This window comes from Balaenoptera ricei, chromosome 17 (assembly GCF_028023285.1).
Source record: "Balaenoptera ricei isolate mBalRic1 chromosome 17, mBalRic1.hap2, whole genome shotgun sequence".
In the NCBI taxonomy this organism is placed as follows: Eukaryota; Metazoa; Chordata; class Mammalia; order Artiodactyla; family Balaenopteridae; genus Balaenoptera; species Balaenoptera ricei.
In genome coordinates this window covers 75,359,176-75,386,732 of record NC_082655.1, presented here as the reverse complement: position 1 = coordinate 75,386,732, position 27,557 = coordinate 75,359,176, and the positions used below count along the sequence as shown (strand labels likewise).

The following is a 27,557-nucleotide window of genomic DNA, read 5'->3' as shown; positions in this document are numbered from 1 at the left end:
AATGTCTATACAGCTTTGATACTTTTCATTCTTGGGTTAAGAACAATTTTTGTATCACAGAATCAAAACATAATAGATGGGTTGACCACCCTTGGTATTTTGGCCTTTTCCTGAAATCATATTGAGATCCTTTAGGAAATCCATTCATTTTCGGGCAATTCTATAGGATACAGTAAATAGAAAATAGCTCTACCATCGAGCTTTCATTTCTCACCCTAATGCTGTGCATCATATTAAATTATTGGAGTGAAGTCAGTCCAAGTTCTATTGACTGAAAATATGGCTCTGAGCTTTCCATTTATCCTGAAAGGATAATAGCTTTTACCTACTTGGTCATTCAGAGTTGACATTATCCCTTTCCCACAAATCCCCTCCTTTTCCATAATGGCTTAGTCTTTTCTAACCTCCAACTCTGTTAGGTTATAAAAGAAAGCTGCTATGAAATTGATGCCAGCTATAGCATTTATTAAAGCTAAGAAGATAACATTATTAATTGCAAAAGTATACATGGGGAAGAGTTCAGGACAGTCTGAATGTGACTTCAAAGACCCAGAACGGGTCTTTGCCCAAATATGAGGGTAAGTTTGACACAGGGATCAGAGATACTTGTTTAATAACCCTCTTTTTTCTTCTTCCTTTTTTCTGTTTTTTTTTTTTTCCTCATCTATTTGGAGCACACATATTTTCCCCTTTTAAGGGGGGGGAAGGAAGGTTACATTTTTTTCTGGAGAAAACATTTTTTATTCATAATTATATTAATTCTGTGGCTAAAAAAATATGTTGTTTAATCATATTGTTTTGTTCTAAAGCTAAATCAACTCAAGAAACAGGGTTTTATGTAAATAACAGATCTCACAAATAGATAAATTATTAATGTAATTGGAAATAATGTTGCCAAGAAATGTAGGATATTTATTTACCTGTTTACAGGGAGGTTATTTAAAGAGCTCTGTGGCATTGGTTTTTACAGAAAATAATTATAATTAACTATAGTTACTGTAAACATGTGTGCAGTTTAACAGTATTTGAGTCACAGGGGAAGCAGGCAAATCTTTGAACAGTCAGAATAGCTTTCTAAAAATTGGTTAATACTTAATGAAACAAACAGGCAAATAATCATTTCACTGGAAGGGTAGTACCAACATTATCATGCCAAGGGCAGCAAGGAAACTGGACATAAAGCTTGGTCTTATTTTGGTTTGTTATTAAGATTTGGTTCTCCTGCATCGTAAAGAAAGTTCAGTGGGTAAATTGGCTCCTAGAAATCTGAACTAGCCCTGCACCTGGGTGACTTATGTGCTAACTCTTTAAACAAGTACAAAACCATAGTTCATACTTCCTGAATGGTAATATAAAAAGTCACAGATAATTCATGGGAGTAATAAGTCTTGGTTATCAAAACCCTCCAGATGTCTAGACATGTCATGCAAAACTAAATGTCATTTTAAGTCCAAAAACTAAAGTTATTTTAGTAAAGCATGGCTAAAATAAATCTGAATTATTTTGAACATTTTTTAGAGAACTATCAGAAAAAAAGTTTTTTTTTCCTTTTCAGTTCCAAGAGCTTAAATGAAACATTCATGCATTAAATTCAAAGTCTGACTGTCAAATCATTTCACTTTAATAAAAATTTGAATTACCTGCCTTAGGGCATTATTAAATATCAAATAAAAAGCACACATCCATAAGTCTGATTTCCCAATATAATTTTTATGTAGCAGTATGACTAGATTTGTATTACACATTTCAAGATAAAAGGATCAAAAATGTATTCATAAAAGGATACGGTCAGAAGTGAAGTCGCCTTTGAAAGAATTTCTGCACCATTCTTATGGAATTTGGGGGAAAATGACCTCCTTTAAGTAATCGCAGCCACCAAGACTAGGACATAAATCCATCCTCTCTCTTAAAATATCTAAACTGCAATTAATCGAAGACTGAAAATTACACACTGTCCTCCTATCATACTATGAATATGAAGTATCTGAAATATATGTAATCTTTTCATAAACATTTAAGAGAGTGTTTGTGTGTGTGTGTGTGTGTGTGCAAGAGAGAGATAAAGTAGTGATGGTTATTTAAATATTTAGAGACAGGCAATTCTGGTGTAGGACCAGATATGGATCAAAAATTCAAGCCAATAATCTTATTTCATAAAAAGCATCATTTATAGTTAGCGACATTCACAGAGAGTATACCAAACCTACACTGGGGAAGTTCATAAATTCACATTCACCAACCTCACCGCCCTTCTCTGCCTGGCCCTCCGTCCGGGTCGTGCCCGTAAGCCCTCCGGACCCTCACTCTGCACCCATCGCCCAGCTGCCTGGCAGCTAGAACCTCTTCTAGCTTCTACCCAACCCTCCTTAAACAGTAAAGCAAGTCGTGAAACGCTGTCTATAAACCGCCAGCTCCTTCCTTCCTGTGATAGCACACAAAGTGTCCATTCCCATAACAAAAGTCAGTCTCCACCTGTGCCGAGGACCCCATCCCCTGGCAACTTTTCAGGGACTTCACTGCTAGGACTCGGCCCTCGAGAAACAGCACCTTCAGCCCCGCCCATCCACTGGCTCATTTACCCCCCCCCCCACATACAGAAAAGTTTTACTACTTCTTTTGTTTAAAAAAAAAAGTCTCATTCCCACCACAAGAAAGGAAATGATATAAATGGGACATGACAGAGGTGTTAGCCAATGCCAAGGTGGGAATCATATCGTAATATAAAAATGGATCAGGGCTCCCCTGGCGGCGCAGCGGTTGAGAATCTGCCTGCCAATGCAGGGGACACGGGTTCGAGCCCTGGTCTGGGAAGATCCCACATGCCGCGGAGCAGCTGGGCCCGTGAGCCACAACTGCTGAGCCTGCGCGTCTGGAGCCTGTGCTCCGCAACAAGAGAGGCTGCGACAGTGAGAGGCCCGCGCGCCGTGATGAAAAGTGGCCCCCGCTCACCGCAACTAGAGAAAGCCCTCGCACAGAAACGAAGACCCAACACAGCCAAAAATAAATAAATTAATAAATAAATAATTTTTTAAAAAAGGGATCAAATCAAAACACACATCATACACCTTAAACTTACACAATGGTATATGTCAATTATATCTCAATTAAAAAAAGCCTCCTTCACTCCCCCCCCCACCATCGCCGCAGCCTTCCGTTCCCCGCTCCGCCTCCCCTTCCCCCGCTTGTCTGAAGCTGCCATCACAAGGTATCTCCACCCCCTCCCTTCACACCCAACTTCCGCCCACTGCAAGCGCCTCCATCGTCGTCCTGCCGCCCTGAGCGCCAGCGTGGCGACGCTCCCTGACCCCTGTCCTGCAGTGCTTGCAACAAGCGGCTCTGCCAGGCAGGTTGCTTGGGTCCAACTTCCAGTCTCACTGCCCAATGGCTTTGAGCAGATGACCTAACTTCTCTGTGCTTTGGTTAACTTGTCATAAAGCATCCCGTAAGATTTGAGGAACATCCGAGGTCATCCCCAGGTAGCATGAGAACATTATACGTACACACTTGTATGTATAAAATCTCTATGCCCACGACTCCCACATTCTGTTCAAACCTCTTTTCTGATCTCCGCTCTCGAAATTCCAGCTTCCTTCATGCCAGGCCCACTGTTGTGACTGACAAGCCTCTCTCAGTCCCCTCCCGCTCTCCATCTCAGACAGCCTCCTCCGGCTTCCCTCTTGTCACTCAATGGCACTCTAGCCACACAGTTTCTAAAGCCCCAAACCCCGGGTGTTATCTTTGATATTTCCATCTCCCCCCACCCTCGTCCAATTTATCCCTAGATATCACTTTCCAAGACCCTTTCACATATGTCAACTTCTCTCCATCTGTACTGCTCCTAGGCTGGTATCCATGCCTGCATGCCTTTCACCTTGGCTACCCAGTGGACCTCTAACATATCCTCCCACCGCCACAGCCTGGCCCACAATAATCTGATCCATTCGTTCTCCAGCCACTGTGATCTCCTGAGAAGGCCACTCCCCTAAGAACGCTTAGATCTCAGCACACTGACGATGAAATAAAGATGTCTTAACACGGCTGCCGAGGCCCTCTAAGTCATAGGCCCTGCCTGACCTTCCCTTTTCATTTCCATACCCTAGACTCACAAGGCTTCTTTCAGGTGCATCAATGTATCAAATTCTTATCACCTCCACAGAGACTGGGCCCTCAGGGTCTCTGCAAAAGATATTCCCTCTATCTGAAATCTCCTTCACTCCATCTCTTGGTTCTTTTCATTCATGGAATTTATTACAGTTTGTAACTGTGTATTTTTTTTTAACATCTTTATTGGAGTATAATTGCTTTACAGTGTTGTGTTACTTTCCGCTGTATAACAAAGTGAATCAGCTATATGCATACGTATATCCCCATATCCCCTCCCTCTTGCGTCTCCCTCCCACCCTCCTTATCCCACCCCTCTAGGTGGTCGCAAAGCACGGAGCTGACCTCCCTGTGCCAGAAGTGTTTGTTTCTCCATTGTCAGGTTCCCCATCTCAGACTCTAGCTTTTATGAGGGCAGAGACCACATCTGTTCTTCTCATCTCTGTATACACAGAACCAGTCACATAGTAGGTGCTCAATAATGATTTCTGACTGAATGTTATTTTAATTCTTTAGCTCATTCATTATAAGGCTCAGCTTAAAGCACTCTGGGATGTTCTCCATTGTTATCATATATGAATTACTGAAAGTTCCTTCTCATTCCTCCCACAGGTGACTTTGCCTGGCCTCATCATCATCATCTCCATCATCCCCATCATCTACTGGCTGACACAGAAACTGAGAAGGAACGAAGGACTGGAACACGGTTGGCTGATACAGGACACACATAAGTTCTAAGGAATTTCTGATTTCCCTAACGACATCCATGACTCCAAGTGTTACGTGCCATGATGGATTCAAAGTAAAATCAACACGTTTCAACCCTTAAGAAGCTTGAAATCTGACACAGGAAATAAGAAACATACAAACAGCTAATTGGAAGAAAAAATGTGAAACAAGAGGTACAATATAAGGGATAAGGAGAGAATTCCTGCTGAGGGCGGTAGGCGAGTTGGGCCTGTAGTCAGCTAGGGTTTCAAGGAGCAAAAGGAGAGCGGGGAAGGACTGGGTGAGCAAAGCACATTCACAGAAGAGAAAAGACAGATTGGCTGGAGTACTGGGTGCATGAGTGGAGTAATAATAGAGGGGCAAGAAAAATGCAGAGGGAAACACGCGGACAAAGTGATCACCCTTTAAAATTCCTTTATCAGCTGTCTGGCTCATGAGACTGTGAGCTCCCTGAGGCCAGAGATTTCTGTTCCTCTGTGACTCCCCGGTCCATTGCACCCTTCACATGGGATGAGAGTACATACTCTTAACGGCCCATTAAACAGTCAGAGCTCTTACCTGACTCCTAGGAAACTGTTCCAACAGACGCTTCCCTCTTACGAGAAGCAGTGGTTTCCCAGCAATGCACACTGACCTAGGTACACGCCCTTGGGCAATCTACAAGGTGAAGAAGTAACCCAGTACAGAGGCATTTATGTATATTTTATCTTTTCCATGTTTGTGATGTTTTACTTTGTTAGTCCTTAAGGGTAAGGAATACATACATTGAATTCGATATATTAAAATGTACAGATTATGTTTTAATCAATACAGAAACATACTACATTCAGATAATTAGCAAGGGCTTCTTGATCTATCGAATGAAAGCACTTCCACAGGACAAGTATTTTCATTCATGCCAGATCTGCCCTCACCTACCTACCCCGATAAGCAAGACGACCAAATCTGCACTGAACAAGGGCCACTTTGAGGCTCAACAGGTCCCCCAGTCCCTTCCCTTATGCTCCCCCATCAATAGGAGGTGACAGCTGCAGTTTCAAGGGTGCGACAACATAGTAAAGTACCAAACAGGTACTTGCGTGTCACTGTTCCCCTGCCTCAGGCACCTTCCCTTATGGAAGCTGATATTAGAGCAAAACTTAGAATGAAAGGCTGCTCTGCTCGAAAACGTAAGGACTGTAGATTTCTGTCCAACACCGCATGAAATTTTTACAAACCACCTGACTTGTAATTAATGGGGCTTGAGAATGTGTCCTAGATTTAAATGAAGTGCGTTAACATTGCAAAATTATGAGGATCATCATGAGAGTCGCTTTGGTGTGACAGGCTCATCAGCTGTGTACCTCATTTTCCTTGCTTAATCCGAACATACCCAGATGAAGACGCACCGGCTCCTGCTCTCTTCAGCTACTGAAACGCGGCTCTTATGACTCTGTCACTGAGTGGCTGAGTGGGTCTAAAATTGTCTCCCAAAATCCCATCACAGCCTTCCACAAGCTCTGCCCCTTTTGCGTGTGTCCTCAGCCTTCGAAATTCTTCAATCTGAAAATAAAAGCAGAACAAAACAGATTAATCACTTACCGGCCATGAACAAGACTGCAGTTTCATCGATGGCTTAAAATATGCATAAATTATAAGAATTTAGAAAGAGACAATTAAAATTAAACTTCAAAGAGAGAAAAAGAACTTCATCCTTCCAGACCTAAGACATTAGACACAACCCCTGCAAGAAGAATGAAGACTGCAGAAGTAGGGGTATGAAGGTCTGCAGACAACCCAAACTGCCATGGAAACCTGCTGGATCTGTCTGTACAAAAATGATACACACTTCTCTCAAGAAGCTCTTACGGCCGCCTGTGACATAATGAGAAAAAGTGAACAAATGAAGCAGTGTTCTGAAATGCTTCCCAAGTATCTCTTTAAGTAATGAATTCTGGTGTTACTGTATGCTAACACTGACCAGATGTTAAATGTATTAGATGGAGGTTTTTTCATCAAAAGACTCTCTTTGCTGTTTGTCTAGCCCTCTGGAGAGCACAGGTCCAAAGAGTGCCTCTGATTTTCCAAAAGTTTAAGCCCATCTTCCTCCCTTGGCAAGAGCGATTTTCAAGTTCATCTCCCTTTTCAGGAAGCCTCCCCAGATACCGTGGTTTCCTGTTACACACGAAGAGGTTCGCACAGTCCCACGGGACCGTTCCCATCAAGTGCACTGCAGTTTCCCTGACTTGCCGGGTCTGCACCTCCTAAGAATCTATAGTCTGCCTACACAACCCTCTGGGAAGTGTCTGAACAACAAGTAAACACGTGATAAGCATTCGCCAGGCTCACTGCCATCTAGCAGTTGACTTACCTCTGTTAAGTCATCGTCTGTTATTTCATTTAAATGCCCCATAAAATCACATGCCACAGATATTCTTCACTCCTTACACAAAAGGAGAAACTGAGGCCACAGGGGTTAAGGAAGTTTCCAAATTAGCCGGGTCTGACAATTCCAAGCCCACCTGCTCCTTTCCCAGCTCCACAGCCACCTCTTCAGAAATTCTAGTCATCAGTAGACCCTACATCTGGCATTTATCCCAGGATGTTGAGCAAATGTGATCTGAACAGCACCAATCCACCAAAAGTTCACCATCTGTGAATCAGAGGCTTCTGTCTACAAAGGTTCATACAGCACACCCACAGACTTCTCCCAATCATAAGGTGAAAAAAATGTGAAAGATTAACTAATTCAGGGCTCAAATAAAAGTCTAGAAACCCCTAGACTTTAGAGGACCCATGAAACTCCTGAATGACATGTAAAAATTTACCTGTGTAGTAGTTTCTTAAGAAGAGCTTCCTGACTCCAAAAGAGTTGAACCTCACAAGATTCAAACCATTCATATATGTGTCGGAAAACAAGAGTTGGGGAAAATTAAATGGCTTGTTAGATCAGAACCCAGGTTAGAAATTTGACTTCTAATGTTCTATTTTTCCATGTCTTCAAATACTGTTTGATTTCACTAAATGGGATAATAAGCCTGATCCAACTAGAATTGTCCTGTTTTTTAAAATAACTGCCACATGCTGTATTTATATAGAAGTGCCAGTCAGCTAAGCCATTAGTTGTTTAATCTACATAATGGTCTTCCACTAGACCGTCACAGGGTCTTAGAAGGGGGAATATGGCAGCACCCATATTGCTTGCTGCATCTGAAAAATGTCTAGAGCCACGGCGGCATGAGAATCCCCTGTAAAACACATCTCTCTGAAATGCCAATTTTTCTGAAGTAACCACCCCTCGGAACCCTTTAGTCACTTCAAATGGTTTCAAGTATTACACACTGCGTTATCTCACGTTGAAATGAGACAGAGTGAGAAAGGAACAGAATAATATTCCAGGATAAAAGTCTTCAGCAAAATTCAAATGTCATGGCTGTACAGAGACGATCATTATCCCATATATCAGGATGTACGATTTCATCGATTTTTAATGCTACTCTACTTGAACACGGTATTTGTTTTTAGCCAATTTGAAAGAGAGAGATGGAGAGGGCAGAGCTCCAACTCTTCAGAGACAAGTCCTCACCTTCTGAAGGTAGCAGAGCTGAGCAGCCACTCTCCTCTGAACCCGGGTGGCAGGCCAGTGGGTCTAAGACATTTACTGCAACCTTATTGCAGGACCCCGATGATTCACTCAAAGTTCAGCTTTCAAACTGCTTTCTTTATGAGTGCATTTAAAGGGCTAATTTCTAGGGTCTGAGGTTTGGCACTCATTAATTTTAGTAGTTTCCGAGGTCCTATGCACATCCTATAATAGACTTATTTTGACCTGCAGTTCATGTGTCATCATGTTAAAAGAGAAAAAAGAGAAGAATAACACATAAAAGTCGGTGTTCTCATCTTATTCTCTTTCATCACCAGGCGATGATGATACGTGAATTAGAGGAACAGAATTCCTTGTGATAGTAGTCAAATAGAGGGAACAAAGCAAATTGTACTTAAATAGTCCATATATGTGTATATATAATGAGATTTCATATATATATATATACACACATACATATCTCTCCACCTTTCCTGTACTGAACCTTGTTGTTTTAGTTTCATTTTCTTCTACCCCATTATTAACTTTCTTTCTAAACTCATTGCTCTCTCTTCCTGACCTTTCATCCCTAAAACAACCCTCATTCTGTCACTGATCACTCCTTAATTTGATCTTTTTTTTTTTTTTTTTTTTTTTTGAGGAAGAGCTTAGAGAAGAGAACTTTCTTTCCCCAGGAACACTTGATGCAAACTCTCCTCTCATCCCAATCCCCAGCTCTGGGCTCGGCCACTGTCGTCCCATCATTAGGATAGTTACTAATGAGCCACACAGATTGAAACTTACTCCAGACATAGAGATTACAGAGCTCGTGACTCCATGGGAAGTGCTCTGTGTCATGGAAGATGCTGAAGAAATACACACAAACTTTCTCGCAAGTCCCTAAAAATAATGCATTTTAAGAAAGGACAGAGGCAGTCTCGCAGGAGCAAGAGAAAGTCCTAGAGTTTCACTGCTTAAGGACAGTAGCCATCAGCCAGCCCCACGCGGCCACCAAGCACTCGAAATGTTGTTAGTCTGAACTGAGATGTACTGGAAATGTAGGATTCATACACACAAAGTCAGACTTCATATGAAAATAACGATGTGAAAATTCTCATCAATGGTCTGTTATACTGATTACACGTTAAAATGATATTTTTGATTCACTGGGTTGAAACAGACTACCTGAATTAACTTCACCTGTTTATTTTGACGTTTTTACTGTGGCTACTAGACAATTTTCTCTCACACATGCGGCTCACATGGTGTTTCCATCGGACAGGACTGGTCTAGTGCCGCCCAGCACACTGGCCTTCAGGCACTCAGCATTCTGGTGTTAAGACTGCTGACCTCAATTAGCTGGGGACATAAATGCGGGTAGATGAGAAACAGTGGTTCTCAAAGTGTGCTTCCTGGACTAAGTGCCCCAGACTCACCAAATCAGCAACTCTGGGGTGCAGCCCAGTGGTCTGTGTTTTAACATGCCCTCCCGGGGGGGATTCTGTTGCACACACAAATTAGAGAAACATGGACACAGAAGAAAATGCACAACAAATGTTCCAAATCACTTGGAATCATTTTCAAACATAACCGTGCTGGGGTCCTGCAGCATCCTGGTCTTCAGGGTTAAAGGCCACTCAAATCCCACATGGAGCATAAAAAAGCCTGCTCCTCAGAGGTCCAAGACCAGACGGGCTCCCAGACCCCACAGGCCACAAGCATCCCGTGGCAGAAATCGGGCTAGGAAGAGTCCCCCTTTTCAATCCATAGGAAGTCTGAAATGCGGAAGGATGAAGAAGAGGCAAGATTGGGAGGAAACAAAATTGAAGATGGTTTTCCGAGTTCTAACAGGCGTATATCCACACGGTGAAAACCAATAACAACATCTATATTCCTCTGTTTCACTGGCGTTACTTGAAGTTGAAAGAGAAAGGAATAAACAAAGACAGACACATCTAATTTGGGAAAAGTACGTAAGTTAAGAAATAGAAGCAGATGAGTAAGAGGAAAATGCAGAAAAAGTAGGGAGAAAAAAGACAGGAAAATGAGAGTAAAACTGAAGAATCAATTATTTGTGTGTGTGTGTATGTGCATGCTCACATATTTGTACATGTGCCATTATATCAAAATACCACATTTGATCAATCCTGAATATTGTTCACATTTTAATGTCACTGTGAAATCAGAATGTGTCTTACAATTTCCGTTGTCAGAGTTGATTAAATTTGGTATTTTTATTCTGCTCTCAGAATCCCATTTCCAAATGTAACAATCCAGCTGAGGGAGCTCCCTGGTGGTCCAGTGGTTAGGACTCTGTGCTTTCACTGCCATGGCCTGGGTTCAATCCCTGGTCAGGGAACTAAGCCTCACAGTGCAGCCAAAAAAAACCAAACAAAAACAAAAACAAAAAACAATCCAGGACTTCCCTGGTGGCGCAGTGGTTAAGAATCTGCCTGCCAATGCAAGGGACACAGGTTTGAGCCCTGGCCCAGGAAGATCCCACATGCCGCGGAGCAAGTAAGCCCGTGCGCCACAACTACTGAGCCTGTGCTCTACAGCCCATGAGCCACAACTACTGAAGCCCGCATGCCACAACTACTGAGCCTGAGCTCTAGAGCCCGCGAGCCACAACTACTGAAGCCTGCATGCCTAGAGCCCGTGCTCTGCAACAAGAGAAGCCACCATAATGAGAAGCCCGCGCACCGCAACGAAGAGTAGCCCCCACTCGCCGCAACTAGAGAAAGCCTGTGCATAGCAACGAAGACCCAACGGAGCCAAAAAATAAATTAATTTAAAAACAAAAAACAAAAAACAATCCAGCTGAAAAAAAAAATTTTTTTTTTTTACTTTGGCTTCCTAATGCTTAGACCACTGTTTATCTTACAGTAATTTAATGGTTACAGATCACTTTTTTAAATGTTTTAAATTACACTCATCCAAATCCATCCAATTGTGTGGGTTTTTTCCCCTAGCATAGGGTGTGCTAACCAGGAATAACATGAAAAAGTCAACCAATCAGGAGCTTCCCGTCCCAGATGCTAGAATTCTTAGTGCCCAGGAAGATGCAAATGGTCCACGACAGGCTTAGCTGTCAACACCACACTTCAGCCGCTGGCTCCTTCTCTTCCCCACACCCCTCCAGCAGCTGTGCATTTCCTAGGAAAGCATTATGATCTAGAGCTTTTTCCTTAATTACGTTGCAAGTGCAGACACTATTATCCTGTGACAGATGACGCATTTCAAGATACAATTGTTTCTACAATAATATCCAGCTGCTTAATTACATGTTACGCCTATAAGAGGACACATTTTTTCAACACAAAGTTTTCTATTTCTCAATATAATCAACTTAGTAGCCACTCCACCTGCCGTTTGCTATTCCTTTTGTTATGTTCTATATCAATCCTCTGTCTCTCTCTTTCTGCCTCCGTCTCTATATTTCTCTGCTCCTCTTTAAGTACAACAGGATAAGCCTTCTCAATTTTTCTTGGTTTTGATTCTAGAATCACATCCTCTCTCTGGGGTTCCTCTTGTTTTTACTGCCCTCTCTGGACCTTCTCTATTTTGGGCTCTGCTTTCTATGAAATTGTATGAGCAGCAACAGTGAAACAGTCAAGTCAAGGACAGACTGATTTATATTCTCCTAAAATTATAATTTTTTCCTAAATCACTCTAAATTCCATTTTAATATACACGCGAGTGTGTGTGTGTGTGTCCATTTCAACATTCCTGCCCTCTGAACAGATGCTATAATGGAGGTCTGTGCTAAAAGAACCTACATCTTTTTCCTTGAAAAGCCACAGCTAACTGGAAAGTCATCTATTTCCAAGAGCAGTTGGGATTATTCCTTCCAATGTACATTCCTTTGGCTCTGGCTCCCTTTGAGGAAGATACAGCTTATTTCCCAATAATTGAGGAGCGTCACTTAGTGAGTTAGGGCTAGACTTTGCCACTGGCCTTACTCAAAGGGACAATACAAAGCAAGGCTCCCTTTGAAGACGGCGAGACTGAAAGGCATGATGATTTGTCTCTGGATTTTCGCAGAGCATACTGGTCGACGTGGAAGTAAAACATCCTCGTTCACATTTACAGACTGTCAGTTAACATTCCCCATACCGTGCTAGCAAGGGAATCCTTAATGGAATTCTAAGTGGAACTGAGAATTTTCTTTTCTGTGGCTCAGCAAGGTTAATTCGAACTGACTTGCAATAAATAGACATTTATTGTGGTTATAGAGAAAAATTTTATTTTTCACTAAAAGATTTGACCTATTTTTAGAAAATTACCTTTAAACTGCTGAACAAATGTGACTGTAGACCCTGAGCTGCTTCTACTACCTCTGCCAGTCTCCTCTCCTCGTGACTAACGCCAGCTAAAACTTTGACCCTTGGTCCCCTTCTCCTTTCAGCTGAACACTCCATGGAAACATCTCACTTCAGTTAACAATTCAGTTAATTGGCACTGATGGTCCTTGTCCATGAATCTTGTTTGCAATGATGGCAACTCTGAAGAGAAATGAAGGTTTTCTCCATGGTAGAGCCTCAAGGCAAACTGGTTGGACGGGCTGGGGTGTTGACCTGGCACCGAGTGCAGCATAATGGAAGGGATGGTGGAGGAATAATACTGGAGAAGAGAAGCCAAAGCTGAGCAACAGAGAAGCGTCAATACCAGGATCCACCAGTGAACACACAAGAGCAAGACACAGGAGTCAAGGGTGAGAACCCAGCAGTGGCATCTGGGCACGTGTTCATACGGCGCAGTTATTTTCTACCTGGGTGGGCAGCATACATCCTACTTAAATTCTCTGTAGCATTTGTCACTATTAACCTTTCTTCTCCGCATCTTGGAGATACTCTCTCCTGTCCTGGACTCACTCCCTCCTGGCTGTTCCCAAGGCCCTTGGACAAGTCCCTAGTTCCCTATGTGGTGCCATCTCCTCTCCCTACACTGGGGTTTTGCACTCAGCTGGGCTATCTTGCCTCTTCCTCAACTTGAGCTAATCTGATCATCAAATCCATTTCTTCTTCTTGGATGTGAAGCCAGAATTCACTTCTCAGCCTCCCCTGCAATCAGGTATGGCCATGTGGTTGAGTTCCAGCCAACAGAATGTAAGCATAAATGGTGTTCGCCATTTCTAGGTCTGGCCCTTTAAAAGCAATCCCCCTTTGAGAGCCTCCACGCTCTTTCCCTTCCTGCTGGCTACATGACCACACCTAAGGACCTGGAAGTGAGGTATTAAAGATGGCAGAGTGTCTTTCAACCCGGTTCCCTGAATGCACAAAGAAAAGCCTTCACTGTGAATCAAAGACACATTTGTTGGATTTGTAAAATGTAAAAACACATTTCACGTGTGTAAAAAATAAATTCTTACTGTGATAAGTCACTGCAGTTTTGAGGTATATCTGTTACAGGAGTTACCACCTTTGCTATTAAATTCCAAATCTATATGTCATTAGTCCAAACCTCTACTCTTAACATTAGACTCAAACTTCTAATTTCTTCCCTCTCCTTTACTAGACTAACTCCTAATATTTTTCAGGAGTTATTCCCTGGACCTCCCAGTCCGGGTTGGGTTTCTGTCCTACGTGTTTCCAGAGCACCTTACTTATGACACAACATAGTTGTCTAATAATCATCTGCCTCCACAACTCCATGGTGAACTTTTTAAGAGTAAACACTGTGTTTTAATCTCTGCATCCTCTGTGCCTGGTTGGCAATCAGGAACAGTTTCTTGTAAGAAAAAAACAGATGAATGAATAAATAAAGGAATTGGGATTTGTCATATTAAAAATACAAAGGCCCAAAGGTGGTGTGATCAAAGTTTCTAAAATAATGAAACAATGAAGATGTTGAATGGGGCACTTTTAAAATTAATCCTTAGAAAAAAGAGAAATAAGAAATTGTTAAAGGTTGAAAGAAGGATTTTAAAGATTTAAGGACAAACAAAAGAAGGCTTTCCTGAGTAGTGAGTAAACTTGAACTTCTTATAAAATGATAGGGGAATTAATAAAAGTTTGTAAGAAGTTTCTAAAGGAAACTTGGTTTATTGAGAGGATTGCCCAAGTCTTTTGAGACTGATCATGAAGAACAAGTATAGCCTTCCAGAACACATCCTTAGACAGACCTCTGGGGGATAGGAGACATTTAAAGCTTTTTTTGTAATAGTATCAAAACCATTGTTTAAACACCTTGTAGTGATGTTGCCTCCTGCTCCGCCAGCTAACATCCTAGTGACAGCTCACCCTGGAGCCACACACACTGTGCATTAGCATTTAGAGCACCTATGCTGTACCCAAGGTGGGTGGTAGGTGAACAAAAGTGGGGCTAGAGAACAATCCAGAACTTTCCGGGGTGTTCCTTTTAGCGCCCTCACCCTCTGCATACAGGATTTTCCTGTGCAAGCCAACAAAGAGCTATTACAAAGCCTGCATGTGACTTACAGAAATAACTGGCACTCTCACTTTACTTCCAAGAGCTTTTTTCTCTCCAATGCCTGGGAAAACCCACATGAAGGAATAACTATAATAATCAAAAGTTTGGCTATTTCACTGACTTCTATTTACTCTATAAAAACTGACTTTTAAAGTACAGATCATAAATGAGAGCTGGGTTTTCTTCATCCTTGACCTTTCCATTGCTTTCCCTGGTTCAAGACATTTAACTTTTATCTGAAAAGATGTGACTGATCTAACTGATCCAAAGGGAGCCAAAACGTAAAACAGACGTGCTTCCCTTTTATAGAGACAACATTTAACCTTTAACTCAGAACTTCATTCTGGAAGATTTGAAAGCACTGCACTCACCTGTAGCTGGGATATCGTTAGAGGGTATCGGAATAATATCCAGGTAACACCTTCACTGCAGGGCGGAATAGTGAGAGAGCCTTCGTAGACCCAGTAATCGCGCAGCAGAGGGTCTGTGCCATCACGTGGACGTGTCACGGAAAGGCAAGTTAATGAAAAATAATTTGGAAGATTCCAACGATAATTTTCAAAATTACAAACTGTCCAAATAACACTTCTTAGACTGATGTCATTTTTAAACTAGAGCCTCACGTTTGCGTTTTTAATCTAATCATCATGGAGAAAACAATCAATAAAAAACACAATGAATCCTCTGTTATTTATAGCAGTTTCTCTCAATGGGTTACTATACATATTTAAATATGGCTATATAAACTGGATGTATATAAACTTGATATACTATATTATATATATACATACTTGATGTATATATACTATACACTATCTATATACTATATATCAAGTTTACTCACTTGAGGAGAAGTGTATCCATTTTTTTTTTTTTTTACTTTATTGGATGATTTACCTGACTGATTATACCCAATATCTATTGAATGTTTACTACGTGTGAAGTGCTCTTCTAAGCATTTTACATTAACTTATTTAACTCTTACAACAAACCAGTGAGATAGGTCCCATTATTACCCGCACGTTTCAGATGGGGAAACTGAATCACAGAGGGTTATGTAATATGCCCACGGTCACTGGGCTAACAACTGCCAGAGCCAGGATGAGGACGAAAGCAGTCTGGCTTCAAAGTCTGTGTGTTTAAATTATCTTTTTAAAAATTCAGTTAAAATAAATTTTTGTAAAATACACACAAAAAAAAGGTCAATAATTTGTAACTATTGGGATTTAAAGGGAGAGACTGCTTAAGTTGTTCCCCGGTGTGATTATTTAGAGCTTTTGATTCTTTTAAGAATGTTAAATCATGTATCTGATTTTTTTAAATAAAAATGAGAGACAAGAAAACAGTCTGTGCATTTAACCATGCTGTTCTAGCTACCTCTATATTGCTTCTTCAATAGCAAAATATTGAAATCATATTATGATAGAATAAAAAAAATCATTCTTATAAAATCTTGTAGCCCTGCATTAGAAGAATTTGTGATTAAATATGATGGTGAGTATTCAACATATGGAAAAAACTGGTTTGTAGCAATGCAATTAAATGTAGAAAGTAGAAGATACAATGCATTTGGTTTTGTTTGAAACACAAAAAAATTTCACATAATTTAGGCGGAGAAATGTGAAGACCAAAATTTTGTACAAAACAACCTTTATCTACAAATTATATTTTGAGTATTTTATATATAATTCTTACCTATTCAGGCACACCTAAATATTTAGAAATAATAGCTAAATAATATCATTGCAAAGAGGTTATCTTTTAAAATTAGATATAAAGTTTATTTCACACCAGAGATTAATAAGAACTACACTGACCAGTCTTACATATATATCAAGGTTATGTTATTACAGTCGTGCTTTACACAGAGGTAGCAATTTGTATGAATGAAAATCCAAAAAAAACCTCTTCATGGATTAATGGAACTAGTGGTAAAGTGTTTATTATTCCAAAAGGTTTACTCCCAGGTTTAGAGCAATCTGAAACTGGTACCAACTACAGAGAATATAAATTGTAAAGAAACTTTATTAACTAATAAGATACAGTTGTGTATGTTCTGAGGAAAACAGTGCAGTCATATCCACAGTTAAAATTCATCTTATGCAGATGAATGCTTACCTGGTAATAAAGTGTTAGGATTAAAGCAGGGTATTGTTTTGGACTTCCCCTGAAACAGAAAACAATGTACCCCATGTTAACATAAAATTTCTAAATTTTAGAATAAGAACATTCATTAGCACTAAAAATCCAGGTTGAAGTCTTTTCTGAATGGCATTATCAGACCCCATAGATTTGTGTCAATCTGTCTTCTCATTGGAGCAACAGGGGTTGATTCCAACAAGATACTCCTGCTCTGAGTCTGTAGCTATTTTCTCTGCTGCTGCAGCTCAATTTTCCCTATAATTCCAGGTGTGAAACTTAAAATCGTCCAGTGTCCATCTGCCCCATGTCAGCTACCTTTCCGGCTCCTGGCGCATCCAGACCAGAGACTTAGGCCTTGGCTCAGGGAATTCTTTAGAAATGACTTTCTTCCTGGTACTATGATCTCAATTCCTAACCTTCTTGGCAGGACGGGCTGCCTCCCAAATTCTCGTTTTGCCCCCTTTGGATTTGGTGGCTCAACTCTAGGACCTATTCTGGATGCTCTCCTCCTCCAGAGAGGGAGAGCTGACACTCAGATGAAAATATTAAATTTCAATACACGTTTATCAAAACTAGATTTAAATTTCAATAAACTATTTGTGCCATCACCATCATCACATTTCTGATCACTATCTTAAATAGTCCCATTTAAAATGCCAGTCCTTAGACAGACAGACCTGTCACGCCAGTTGGATGTCTCTTATAAGATTACTCCACTAATGCAGACATAACAGGGAAGGTTAGTGCATGAACTCTTGGTCTCTTCCTTACTTCTGGGGACTGCTGGACACATTAAAGAACCCAGCTTACTTACCTCCCACCATCCTCCTGTATTCCATAACGACTGACGTCACATTAGCTGAAGCAATAAAGGAAAATTTCTCAACCCATTTCTATTCAACAAATGCCAATGAAAATGTGTCCTTGTCCCCTTTTCACCAGCTTCTGTGACCAGTCTGTGCTTTCCCCTGGCAGCTGGATTCACTCTGAGCCTGCGCTCAGGAGAGAGTCTTGCCTGGTTCCAGATGCCCTGGGCTTGAGCTAGTGAGTCTAGAGCTAGCGAGACTTTGTTTCCAGACAGATTCTAGGGTTGGCCTTGGGCCTTTGGACCCCTGTGCGGTATCTCCAGCACCCACATGGGATTGAACTTCTCCCCCACAAGGCCACTCAGATTCTACTGACTCAACGTGAGCATAAAAGGTACTGTTTATAAGAGAACTGGGCTTCCCGGCAATGCTAGGCCGAATCACTACAGGCTCAAATCCACCTACGTCACCTTCTGTGGGATATATCATCTTATGGCTTATATGTACTTGTCTCTTTTTTTCTTTTTACTTAAATACTTTGAAGTGTGGTTGCCACAATTTTTATTTGTTTCATTTACACTACCTTCCTATAACCAGCGGGCAGAAAGGGGTAACTCAGCTGGCTTGGGTTGCTCGAATCCTACACAATCCAAAAAAAATTTAAAAGGCCTGTCTTCAAGACTGGCCCCTGGCTGGCTCCTGGGAGATAATCTCTGAGCCCTTGGAATATGCTGACTGAGAAGAGTGGCTCTGTGTGCCTGAGGCCTTGGGTCAGGCTGCACCAGTTGGACCAGATAAGTATATCCCAACACTGCGATTTATGGTGAAAGCCTGGTTTGCTCAGGGTGGGGGAGGGCTAGAGTCAGAGTAGCTGAGGTCAGTCCCTCAGGCATCGCCGGCTGGCATGACTGACCCCCAGTAAAATCCCTGGACACCAAGGCCCAGGAAAGCTTCCCTGGTTGGCAATGCTTCACACGTGTTGTGACATCACTGCTAGGAGAGTCAGGTGTGTCCCCATGCGACTCCACGGGGCGGGGCTGTCTGGAAGCTTGTGGCTCGCTGCTCTGGGGCTGTAGCCTTCCGCTGGAAGAAACCACAACCAGGAGGGAAAGAACTTGGCTGTGAGTCCTTTTAGGGAATCTCCCAGCCTGAAGGTGGGCTTGGAAGCCTCTGACACAGCCGGTACTTTTATTTTCTTTTAAAGAATGACTTACCTTATACTGAATATCCTGGAGGATTTCAGTTACAGTCTTCAGGCCTACGTGTTCTTTTCCGATCTGCAATGTGTAAAGCATAAACCATAACCATAAAGCTTTTAAATATGTAGCTTCTACTTAAAATAACCAACAGGAGTGAAGTTCAAGTTCACCTGAATGTTCTTCCTGGGGAACAAATGACCTTTTTAATAATAGCCAGGTCAACATCTACTGAAGGCAATTAAAGGTGTAACAGAAGCCAGTACAAGAAAGTATTAGATATGTTCCTAGACATTTCCAAGAATCCATTCTAAATTCACCTTGCTAGGTACAGGTTTACCCACTGTGCTCTATATATATATATATATATATATATATATATATATATATATATATATATATATATATATATATATAAAGTCATAATACTGCGGTATAGAAATTTCAAGGATATTTCTGAATTAAAATTATTCATCATATGCCCAAAGCCTTCCATTTTCACCTTGGGCATTTCTAGATCATTACTATAAAGATTTTATCCGTGTTGAAAAAATTTTATTAACTCAGAAAAATGAGTACATGATTTCATACGTACTCATTGTCCTGTCACTGAAATCAGGACAACATTTCTTGATTGCCACAGGACATAGTTCTATAATCCCCTTTTTATTCTTAAATAAATATGAATATGCTGTTCGCAGCTTTCTATGTTTTTTTTCCAGGCCCCACTGAGTGGCTTGCACAGTCTTAGTTCCCTGACCAGGGACTGAACTCAGGCCATGTCAGTGAAAGCTCTGAGTCCTAACCATTGGACCACCATGGAATTCCCAGTAGCTTTCTCTTTTAAAGCATTATGTAGCTTTACATTTTTTCAGTGTATAAAATGTTCCAAAGAATTTGAGACTTTAAAAAGAATATGATGTTAAATATTCTTGACTCTAACTTTAAAAATTGTAAGTGCAATCTGATTTCCATTTTTCAGCCAAGTTTCAACAGTCCATGATAATGGAGGGCAGTCACAGAGGAGACAATTTACAACCTCAGACAAACAATCCTTGTTACGGTTCGCTTTTCCTCTTCCACATAAATTTTGGAGAATGACCTACAAGGAGCAAGAAGCGCTGTCACCATGTTCATATTCCCTGTTTCTCTCCACGTGATCCAACTGGGAAACAGGCTAGGTGAAAGGGCATCAGAGGAAAGAGGTGAGACAAGAAACTTACATAACCTAAGATCGGCCAATCAGTTCAAAATAATTGAGACATCATTTTCCAAGTGTTTGCAATTCCTGAGATAGGCACTAAAAACAGAAAATGAATTCTCTTAAGTTAAAAAAATGTATATATATATATATTATATGTGCATATGTGTGTGTGTATATATATATATATATATATATATATATATATACACACACACACACATACACACACACACACACACATATATATATATCTCTCAGGGAAATTTACTCCTGGGTGCAAAAGCCTGGACCTGTAGGCAGACACCTTCACCCCATCTTCAGGGGAAACAGACCCCTCTGTTGTACTGGTTTAACCACAATGTAGCATTTGGATGATTACACCCACAGGTCGGCTCTGTCTTTACTTCATGCATCTCTTGTCAGAGCTTAACTCTTTGAAGAGTCCACATCTGAACGCTGTAAGGCCACACAATGTAGTGGGGTCCAGGAGCAAGGTCACTTGCGTTGGATGCTGGGTTCTGACCCCGACTCTCTTTTTAGTCTTGAGCAAGTTTACCTAACCTCTGTGTCCTTCAGCTTCCTCCTCTATACAGTGGGGCAGACAAAAGTGATGGAGTTGAAGATAAGACTCAATCAAACAAAAACCTTAGAACAGGGACTTCCCTGGTGGTCCAGTGGCTAAGGCTCTGCACTCCCAATGCAGGGGGCTGGGCCCGGGTTCAATCCCTGGTCAGGGAACTAGATCCCACGTGCTGCAACTAAGAGTCCATATGCCGCAACTAAAATTCCCGCATGCCACAACTAAGACCCAACGTAGTCAAATCGATCAATCAATAAATAAATATTAAAAATAACAAACCTCAGAACAGGGCACGGTGCATTGTAATTCAGTGACTATCACCCAGACTACTTTTAATCAGAATGCTACACAGCATCGAATACAGTTCTTACATGAAGTAGCACTTAATAACTCTTACTGGCTCCTTCTGTCTATAAAGGTTCTTTACCTTACGGGTAAAACTTTATATTTTGCAACCAACTTCAGCTATTGCTCGATCTCTTTCCTTCTTTGTCAAAGTTTGGTCTGAAGAGGTGACAGCGACCAAAAAGAAAATATAGACGGATCCTCTGCACGCCTCAGCCCCTACAGCAGTCCAGGTGACAGCGCAACATGGGACCAAGAGTCTGCCAGGAACCCAGTAACTTCTGACCCTCCCCTTGGCCATCTTTCACCGCCTCCCCAAATGCCAGCCCTCTGGTGAGTTTCCTCTCGGACAGCCTCAGCCCTGCGCTTTTCCACTTCTAACGCTAATCCCCCCTCATTTTCTACCGCAGCCTCTGAAACTGGATGACTCCACAGCTTTGACAAGTTCTCCTGCCACCTCCTCCAGGGGGTCTCTGTGAACCCCTTGGGTCTGCTCAAGGTCACCACCCTCCCGAGCCTTTGGAGTGGACACTGCGCAGACAGGAGTGAGAGCCGTGGTCAGCTTCCAGCTGTTACTTTCAGATGGGTCTTCTACCCCACAAGCCCAAAGCCATCCTCCTCCTCTGAGTGGACTGCCCTCCTCCGATGCTATCCTGCTCTACTTGTCACTTCCTGACCCTCCGGCCGCTCCCAGTGGTCACCCCCTCCTGCCGTCACTCCGGACGACTTCAACATCCCTGTGCGTGACCTGTGCCCTCCCTGGCCTGTCTCTTTACCCCTCAGTCCATGCCCATCAGCTCCCTCCCACCTCAGCAAACCAATCCTGAGAACACACCCTGGATTTGTCTTCACTCTGAAAACTGCAACTCCAAACAAAGACCATTGCCTCTGACCATAAGTGCCCATCCGTCCAGCTCTCTCTTCTTTTCTCTCTCTTCCTATTCACTGATCTCAAGGCGTCACGCCCCTCAGGTCCCTCTTGGCTTCATCTCTTTCCCTTCCTGCCTGTGCTGAATGACACCTCTTCAACCATTCTCCACTCTCTAATCCCTTTGTCCTCCTAAACCTTATGCTCTGTAATGGATCAATACAACAATTAATTTGTTAGAGGGACTTTCCTGGCGGTCCAGTGGTTAAGACTCCGTGCTTCCATTGCAGGGGGCATGGGTTTGATCCCTGCTCGGGGAACTAAGATCCCACATGCCGCGGGGCACGGCCAAAAAAAAAGAAAATTGCTAGAATTCTCTGCTCCTCTCCCTGGATGGAGAACAGCCCACGATCCGTTGTCCTGTACCATCTGTGATGTCCAATCTCAAGTGGGTCTCCCACAAGGACTGTCAAGTCTATTGTCATTCCCCTCCTGCGCTATCTCAAAACCCAGTCCCACACCCATATTTCCTTTGCTCTATAAATAATTTTGCTTTGCATGTCTCAGAGATAATACAGGTCATCAGGCATAAACTCCCCTAAATTCCTGGCTTTCTTCACCTAAAAATGTGTGCCGTTTGTGCCCACCCTTTCCTCCTGGCCCTCTATTTCGGAGAAGGGGTGGGGCCCATCCTGTCCGGGGTCAGTCCATCCACCTAAGCTCTCATCCCATGCCTTTCCACCTCCTCTGAGGCTTTTCTACATCAATTATCCCCTTTCTTGCCAGTATGTCTAAACAACATCCGCGCTGGCCCTTTTTGCTCAGAATAAAAGCACAGGCCCATCTCGGATCTCAATATGAAACAATCTGAACTTGCTGTGGACATCACCACTAGTTCTCACCCCATCTGTCTTTGAGTCAAGCTTCCTGAGAGGGAAGTCTATCCTCACTGCCTGGACTTCCTCCCCTCCGCTTCTCCCAGCCTCTGACCTAAGTGCAAGACCCCCGCACGCGGTCCTTTCCTCTCTGCCTCGGCTGACACTCCCGATCAGCCCTTCTTTCCTCCGTGAATGTTTGCTCTATAGTTTCTGTGACTCGGTTCTCTCCCGAGAAAGGCATTTTCACATAGATAATCTGGATTTTCCCTCCTATGGAAAGTTAGAGCCAGAGTACAAGCTCCCAAGCTTTGCCTGCCTCCAGTAATGGGCTGGTTCCAGGGAACGGCGATGTTTGGTCCCAAGAGACTCGGCTTCCAATCTAGTGCACTATTACTGCATGTCAGCTGTTCTACACTGAGAAGCAGTAAGTGAAAACATCAAGTTATCACACTGAATTCCATTCACAAGTATGTATTGAGTACCACCTCCAAAGATGAAACTAACATGTTCCCTCCCCTCCTACAGATGACTATTTGGTTATTTGTGTTCTTATTTTTATATTATTCTTATTTTTTTTAATAATGAGACATTGCCTTCTACTTCTACTGCCTCATGTTGTCGAATCTGGATGCTCTGTTAACTTTCTCAGGTTACAAAAGATGGACTTTAACAGTTATTATTTTCAATATACTAAAGATTATCAGAATATATTTGTAGTATAATTTAAAACATTTTTCATCAACATTTTGTGATTCCATTCTCCTTATACAACGCAGATATAAAATAGAAGGAATATAGGGCCCTGCCTGTGAAAAAGGCATGAAATAAATAGTGAGAAGAAGATTTATTTTAAAATGTAAGAATTTGTTTTAAATTCCATGACATGTGTTATACTTTAAAAACATGGATTTCAAAATACTAAAAGGCTAAATAAAACTGGAAGGCTACTTTCAAACATCAATAAAGAAATATCTTAGAGGTATTTATAACAGGAAATTGTTGGAATTAATACTGTTGAAATATATGCCACCCCCAAAAAAAGAGGTTTTAAAAGGTCCCTTCCTCAGCTCTCTTTGGAAAATTAAGTTATTAAGGACCACTAGGTTATCCAAAGGCAGCCTGGAACCACACAGAGTGGACAATGGTTTCTGGTCCTGACTGGTGACATTAAATCCCTGGGTGACTATAAACAATGACTTGGTCTCTTTGGCCCTTGGTTTCTCTTCTATAAGAGGCGGAAGGGGGAAGCCTACAATTTCCAGGGTCTCCTTCACCTCTAAATCTTTTATTACATCAAGTAATTACATCAAGACAAAGTTTAAAAGATTCACCTTAGGAACTAAATTAAAATTTTACCTTTGAAAGCATATGGTCCGCTTCTGTACGTTTCACTAAATTTATATAATATTCTTTGCCCACCAAAGAGCTCAAATCTAAACTTTACATTGACAATAACCACCAAGGTCTTTGCCGCTCTCATTTTATCAGTGTTTTCTACAAGGCACTTCAAATCATCTTAGAGTGAAAATTATTAATAACAAATAGCTAAAGGAATCTACTACATGATTATAGTATTGATTTCTCTTAGACTTTGCAGGAAGGCGAGGTCCAAAAATACTTTCTGAAATGCTTTTTCAATAATAAAATGAACTCTGCCTTCAGGAGACATTTTCTAACTCCTTTCTCCAAAGACCCTGAAGGCCACTCTGAAGAAAATTTCTAATAAGCCAATGAACCATTTTCTACCAGTGAATATGGCTGCTCATCTTTGACCCAGAGAGATCAAGTTTTCTATTTTTAAAGTATCAATGCTCTCTGTATAGGTGTTTAATGTCACCTCTAAGTAGTAAAAATGAGAGAGAACAAAAAACCTTTTGCAAAATGAATTAGAAATAAGCATCTCTGATATAACAATCACAGCAGGAGACCATTTACCTGAACAAACAAGGCAATGATGGCGATTCCATGGGGCTTCCCCACAGCCTCATCAATACTGCCAAACAAGGTGGAGTTCCAGTGGATCAGGTGGAGCTGGGTGAGCAACAATAGACAGGTAACCTCGTTACTAAATGTACTTCCGCTCAGGAAAACAAAGACCTATCAACTGCTCCTTGACCATATCTGTATGGTGTCGTACGCAACGCGAGTATCACAGACAGACACAAATAGATGACTGGTTTAATACTGGTTCTCCGTATGAATTCCTCCCTTCTCATTTCTGAACAGAAGCAGTGCTGAGTGCCACTCGAGTTCTGCTTTTGTCCTAATCAGGAGCACATCTAAGAAGACTCGCAGATTTCACACTGATTTAGCTGCCTTTCCTTAGACGCCATCCCCTCTGGCTCTCAATGAAACAGAACTCCGGTCTGGGCACAAACACCAGAACTCATTCGAAGGATTACCACCTACATACTCAAGTACTGTGTCACCCAGTATTTCCATCAAGGATAATACAAAACCAGTCTCCAATTCTGTAAATGCTTTCCACTCTCTAAGAATCTGTAGACAGATAGTATCCTATAAAAAGCGCTGCATCTTTTTAAAGCATGGTAAAATAATGAATGCTGATGTAGAACTCTAAATGAAAGCCATTTCCTGTCCTGGAGATAAAATTTTATCTGTGAAGGAATGACGAACAATACTCCAGAGGATTCTCCCACTACGATCCCCATAAAGCTCTGTAGTCTTCAGGTTTATCTAGAATGTGCACTTGCTCCTACAGTGCTGATAAAACACTTTCAAGAAGCCAGATTCAATTCCCTGGTTAAAATCAAATGGCCGCTGAGGCTCTCAGTAGAACAGTAGCAAGGTAAATCTTCTGCCTAGAATACTAAACTTCATCGCTTTAGCTTTTAATCAAGTCACCATTACTTGCTGCCTGAAAACACTGACCCATTTAAAAATTAGTTTTAATCCAAAAAGACATACTAAAATTCAATCACCATGTCATTTTAGCATCCACATTAAAGTATTAAGGAAAATTATCATGAGGATTGCCACTAACTTTGAAGTTTCTCCTGCTGAATTTGTCCAACTAGAATTCAAGATTATAAAGCTGACCACTAGGGGGAAGTAATGAGGTCCTCTGCCTATAATAGAAACGGTCACCCAGGACAGGTCAGGCTATGAAAAGCCCACATGAACTTGGATTGTCCAATAAATGTAACTGTCAAGGCACTGCCTTTAAGGAAGCGATGTTCTATAACCTTTCAGTTAGTAATGAAAGACAGACCAATTTAATCTTTCCTTTTCTGGCTGCAACAATAGCTTCGGAGCCCCAGTGGTACAGATAAGTGTACAGTGGTACAGATAAGAACTGATTGCCTTAATTAAATCAACAAAAAAAAGCCCAAGGTTGAAATCTATTTTTATTCCACAAGTTGCAAAGTTCAAATCAACATTTTTCTTACTTCTCATAGCGACAGTATGGAGCTTTTTTTTTTTTTCTGAAACAAAACAAACCAAAAAAAGTATGTTTTGGGTTTTTTTTTTGTTTTTTTTTTGCCACTCCTCCATAATTCAGCAACATCATCACTCACACCTGTTCCTCAAAAACTACTTCACATGTTTTTGTGTTTAAAAAATTGAGGGTCTCCACTCCTTAAGTGTGTGCTGTACATGGCAATCTCGTTTCAAAAAGTACAGTATGGGGGAATTCCCTGGCAGTCCAGTGGTTAGGACTCGGTGCTTTCACTGCTGGGGCCCGGGTTCAATCCCTGGTCGGGGAACTAAGATCCACAAGCCTCGCAGCACGCCACCCACCCCCCCCCCCGCCCAAAAAAAAAAGAGTACAGTATGGAATACCTGATGGTGGAGAAATATGGCCAACACCACCTGGGCCAGGTGACCAAGGCCAACATCGGCAGTCATCAAACATGTTGATATAGGCACCCTGGACATGATGTGATGAAAATGACATTTTACCTGTGTGCTCTTCCTCCCAATAACCCATAACCCCAGTCTAACCAAGAGGGAAACCTCAGACAAATCTCAAGAGAGGGACATTCTACAAAATAGCTGACCAGTATTTCTCAAAACTGTTAAGGTCGTCAAAGAACAAAGAAAGCCTGAGACAATGTCCCAGCCAAGAGGAGTCTAGGGAAACATGAGAACTAAATGCAAAGTGGTGTCATAGGTGAGATCTTGGAACAGAAAAAGGACATTAGGTGAAAATGAAGGAAACTGAATAAAATACTTAATGTATTGAGATTGGTCCACTAATTATAACCAATGTACCATACTAATGTAAGATGTTAAAAACAGGGGAAACTGGGTGTAGGTCAGGTGGGAATTTTCTGTACTATTTTCATAATTTTCCTGTAAGTCTAAAACTGTTCTTAAAATATACAGTCTATTCAAAAAAAAAAAAAAGAAAGAAAGAAAGAAAAGAAAAATTAAGGGACATCCTGGCACTTCCACTAACTCAAGCTAAAAAGGATAACAGAAGATCGCTATGACCCTTGTGTGACCAGTACAATAACACAGAACGAAAATAGCAAGAGAATCTCTACCACCTGTTGTCTGCTCTACCATCTGGGTCTTATAATCAGTTGAGACTCCATTAAAGAGCAAAAGAGATTCTTCCCTCACAGTGCACAAGGAACCCAAACTTCAGAAACAAAGCTCCAGCCTGGTATTTACTGAGAAACGCCCCTCTCTTGGAGATGCTTTGTCTCATTAAGACCAAACAAAACATCATCAGAGATCCCCTTTC

The 27,557-nt window shown here is 41.5% G+C and overlaps 1 protein-coding gene across 2 annotated transcripts in view; it reads right to left on the bottom strand.

Moving 5' to 3' along the window:
* The window catches only part of CA8 (carbonic anhydrase 8), a 91,123-nt gene that overhangs the window by 12,740 nt on the left and 50,826 nt on the right, over positions 1-27,557 (bottom strand). The window contains exons 4-8 of one of the 2 annotated variants that reach the window (XM_059902049.1): positions 24,779-24,874; positions 18,987-19,049; positions 16,943-16,991; positions 15,196-15,308; positions 6,203-6,372 (exon numbers count right to left, since the gene is read on the bottom strand). In XM_059902049.1, the coding sequence (XP_059758032.1) occupies positions 6,238-6,372; positions 15,196-15,308; positions 16,943-16,991; positions 18,987-19,049; positions 24,779-24,874 (456 nt within the window). In that variant the 3' untranslated portion in view covers positions 6,203-6,237. The remainder of the gene's footprint in view (positions 1-6,202; positions 6,373-15,195; positions 15,309-16,942; positions 16,992-18,986; positions 19,050-24,778; positions 24,875-27,557) is intronic. The other variant, XM_059902050.1, reaches the window with a different exon arrangement.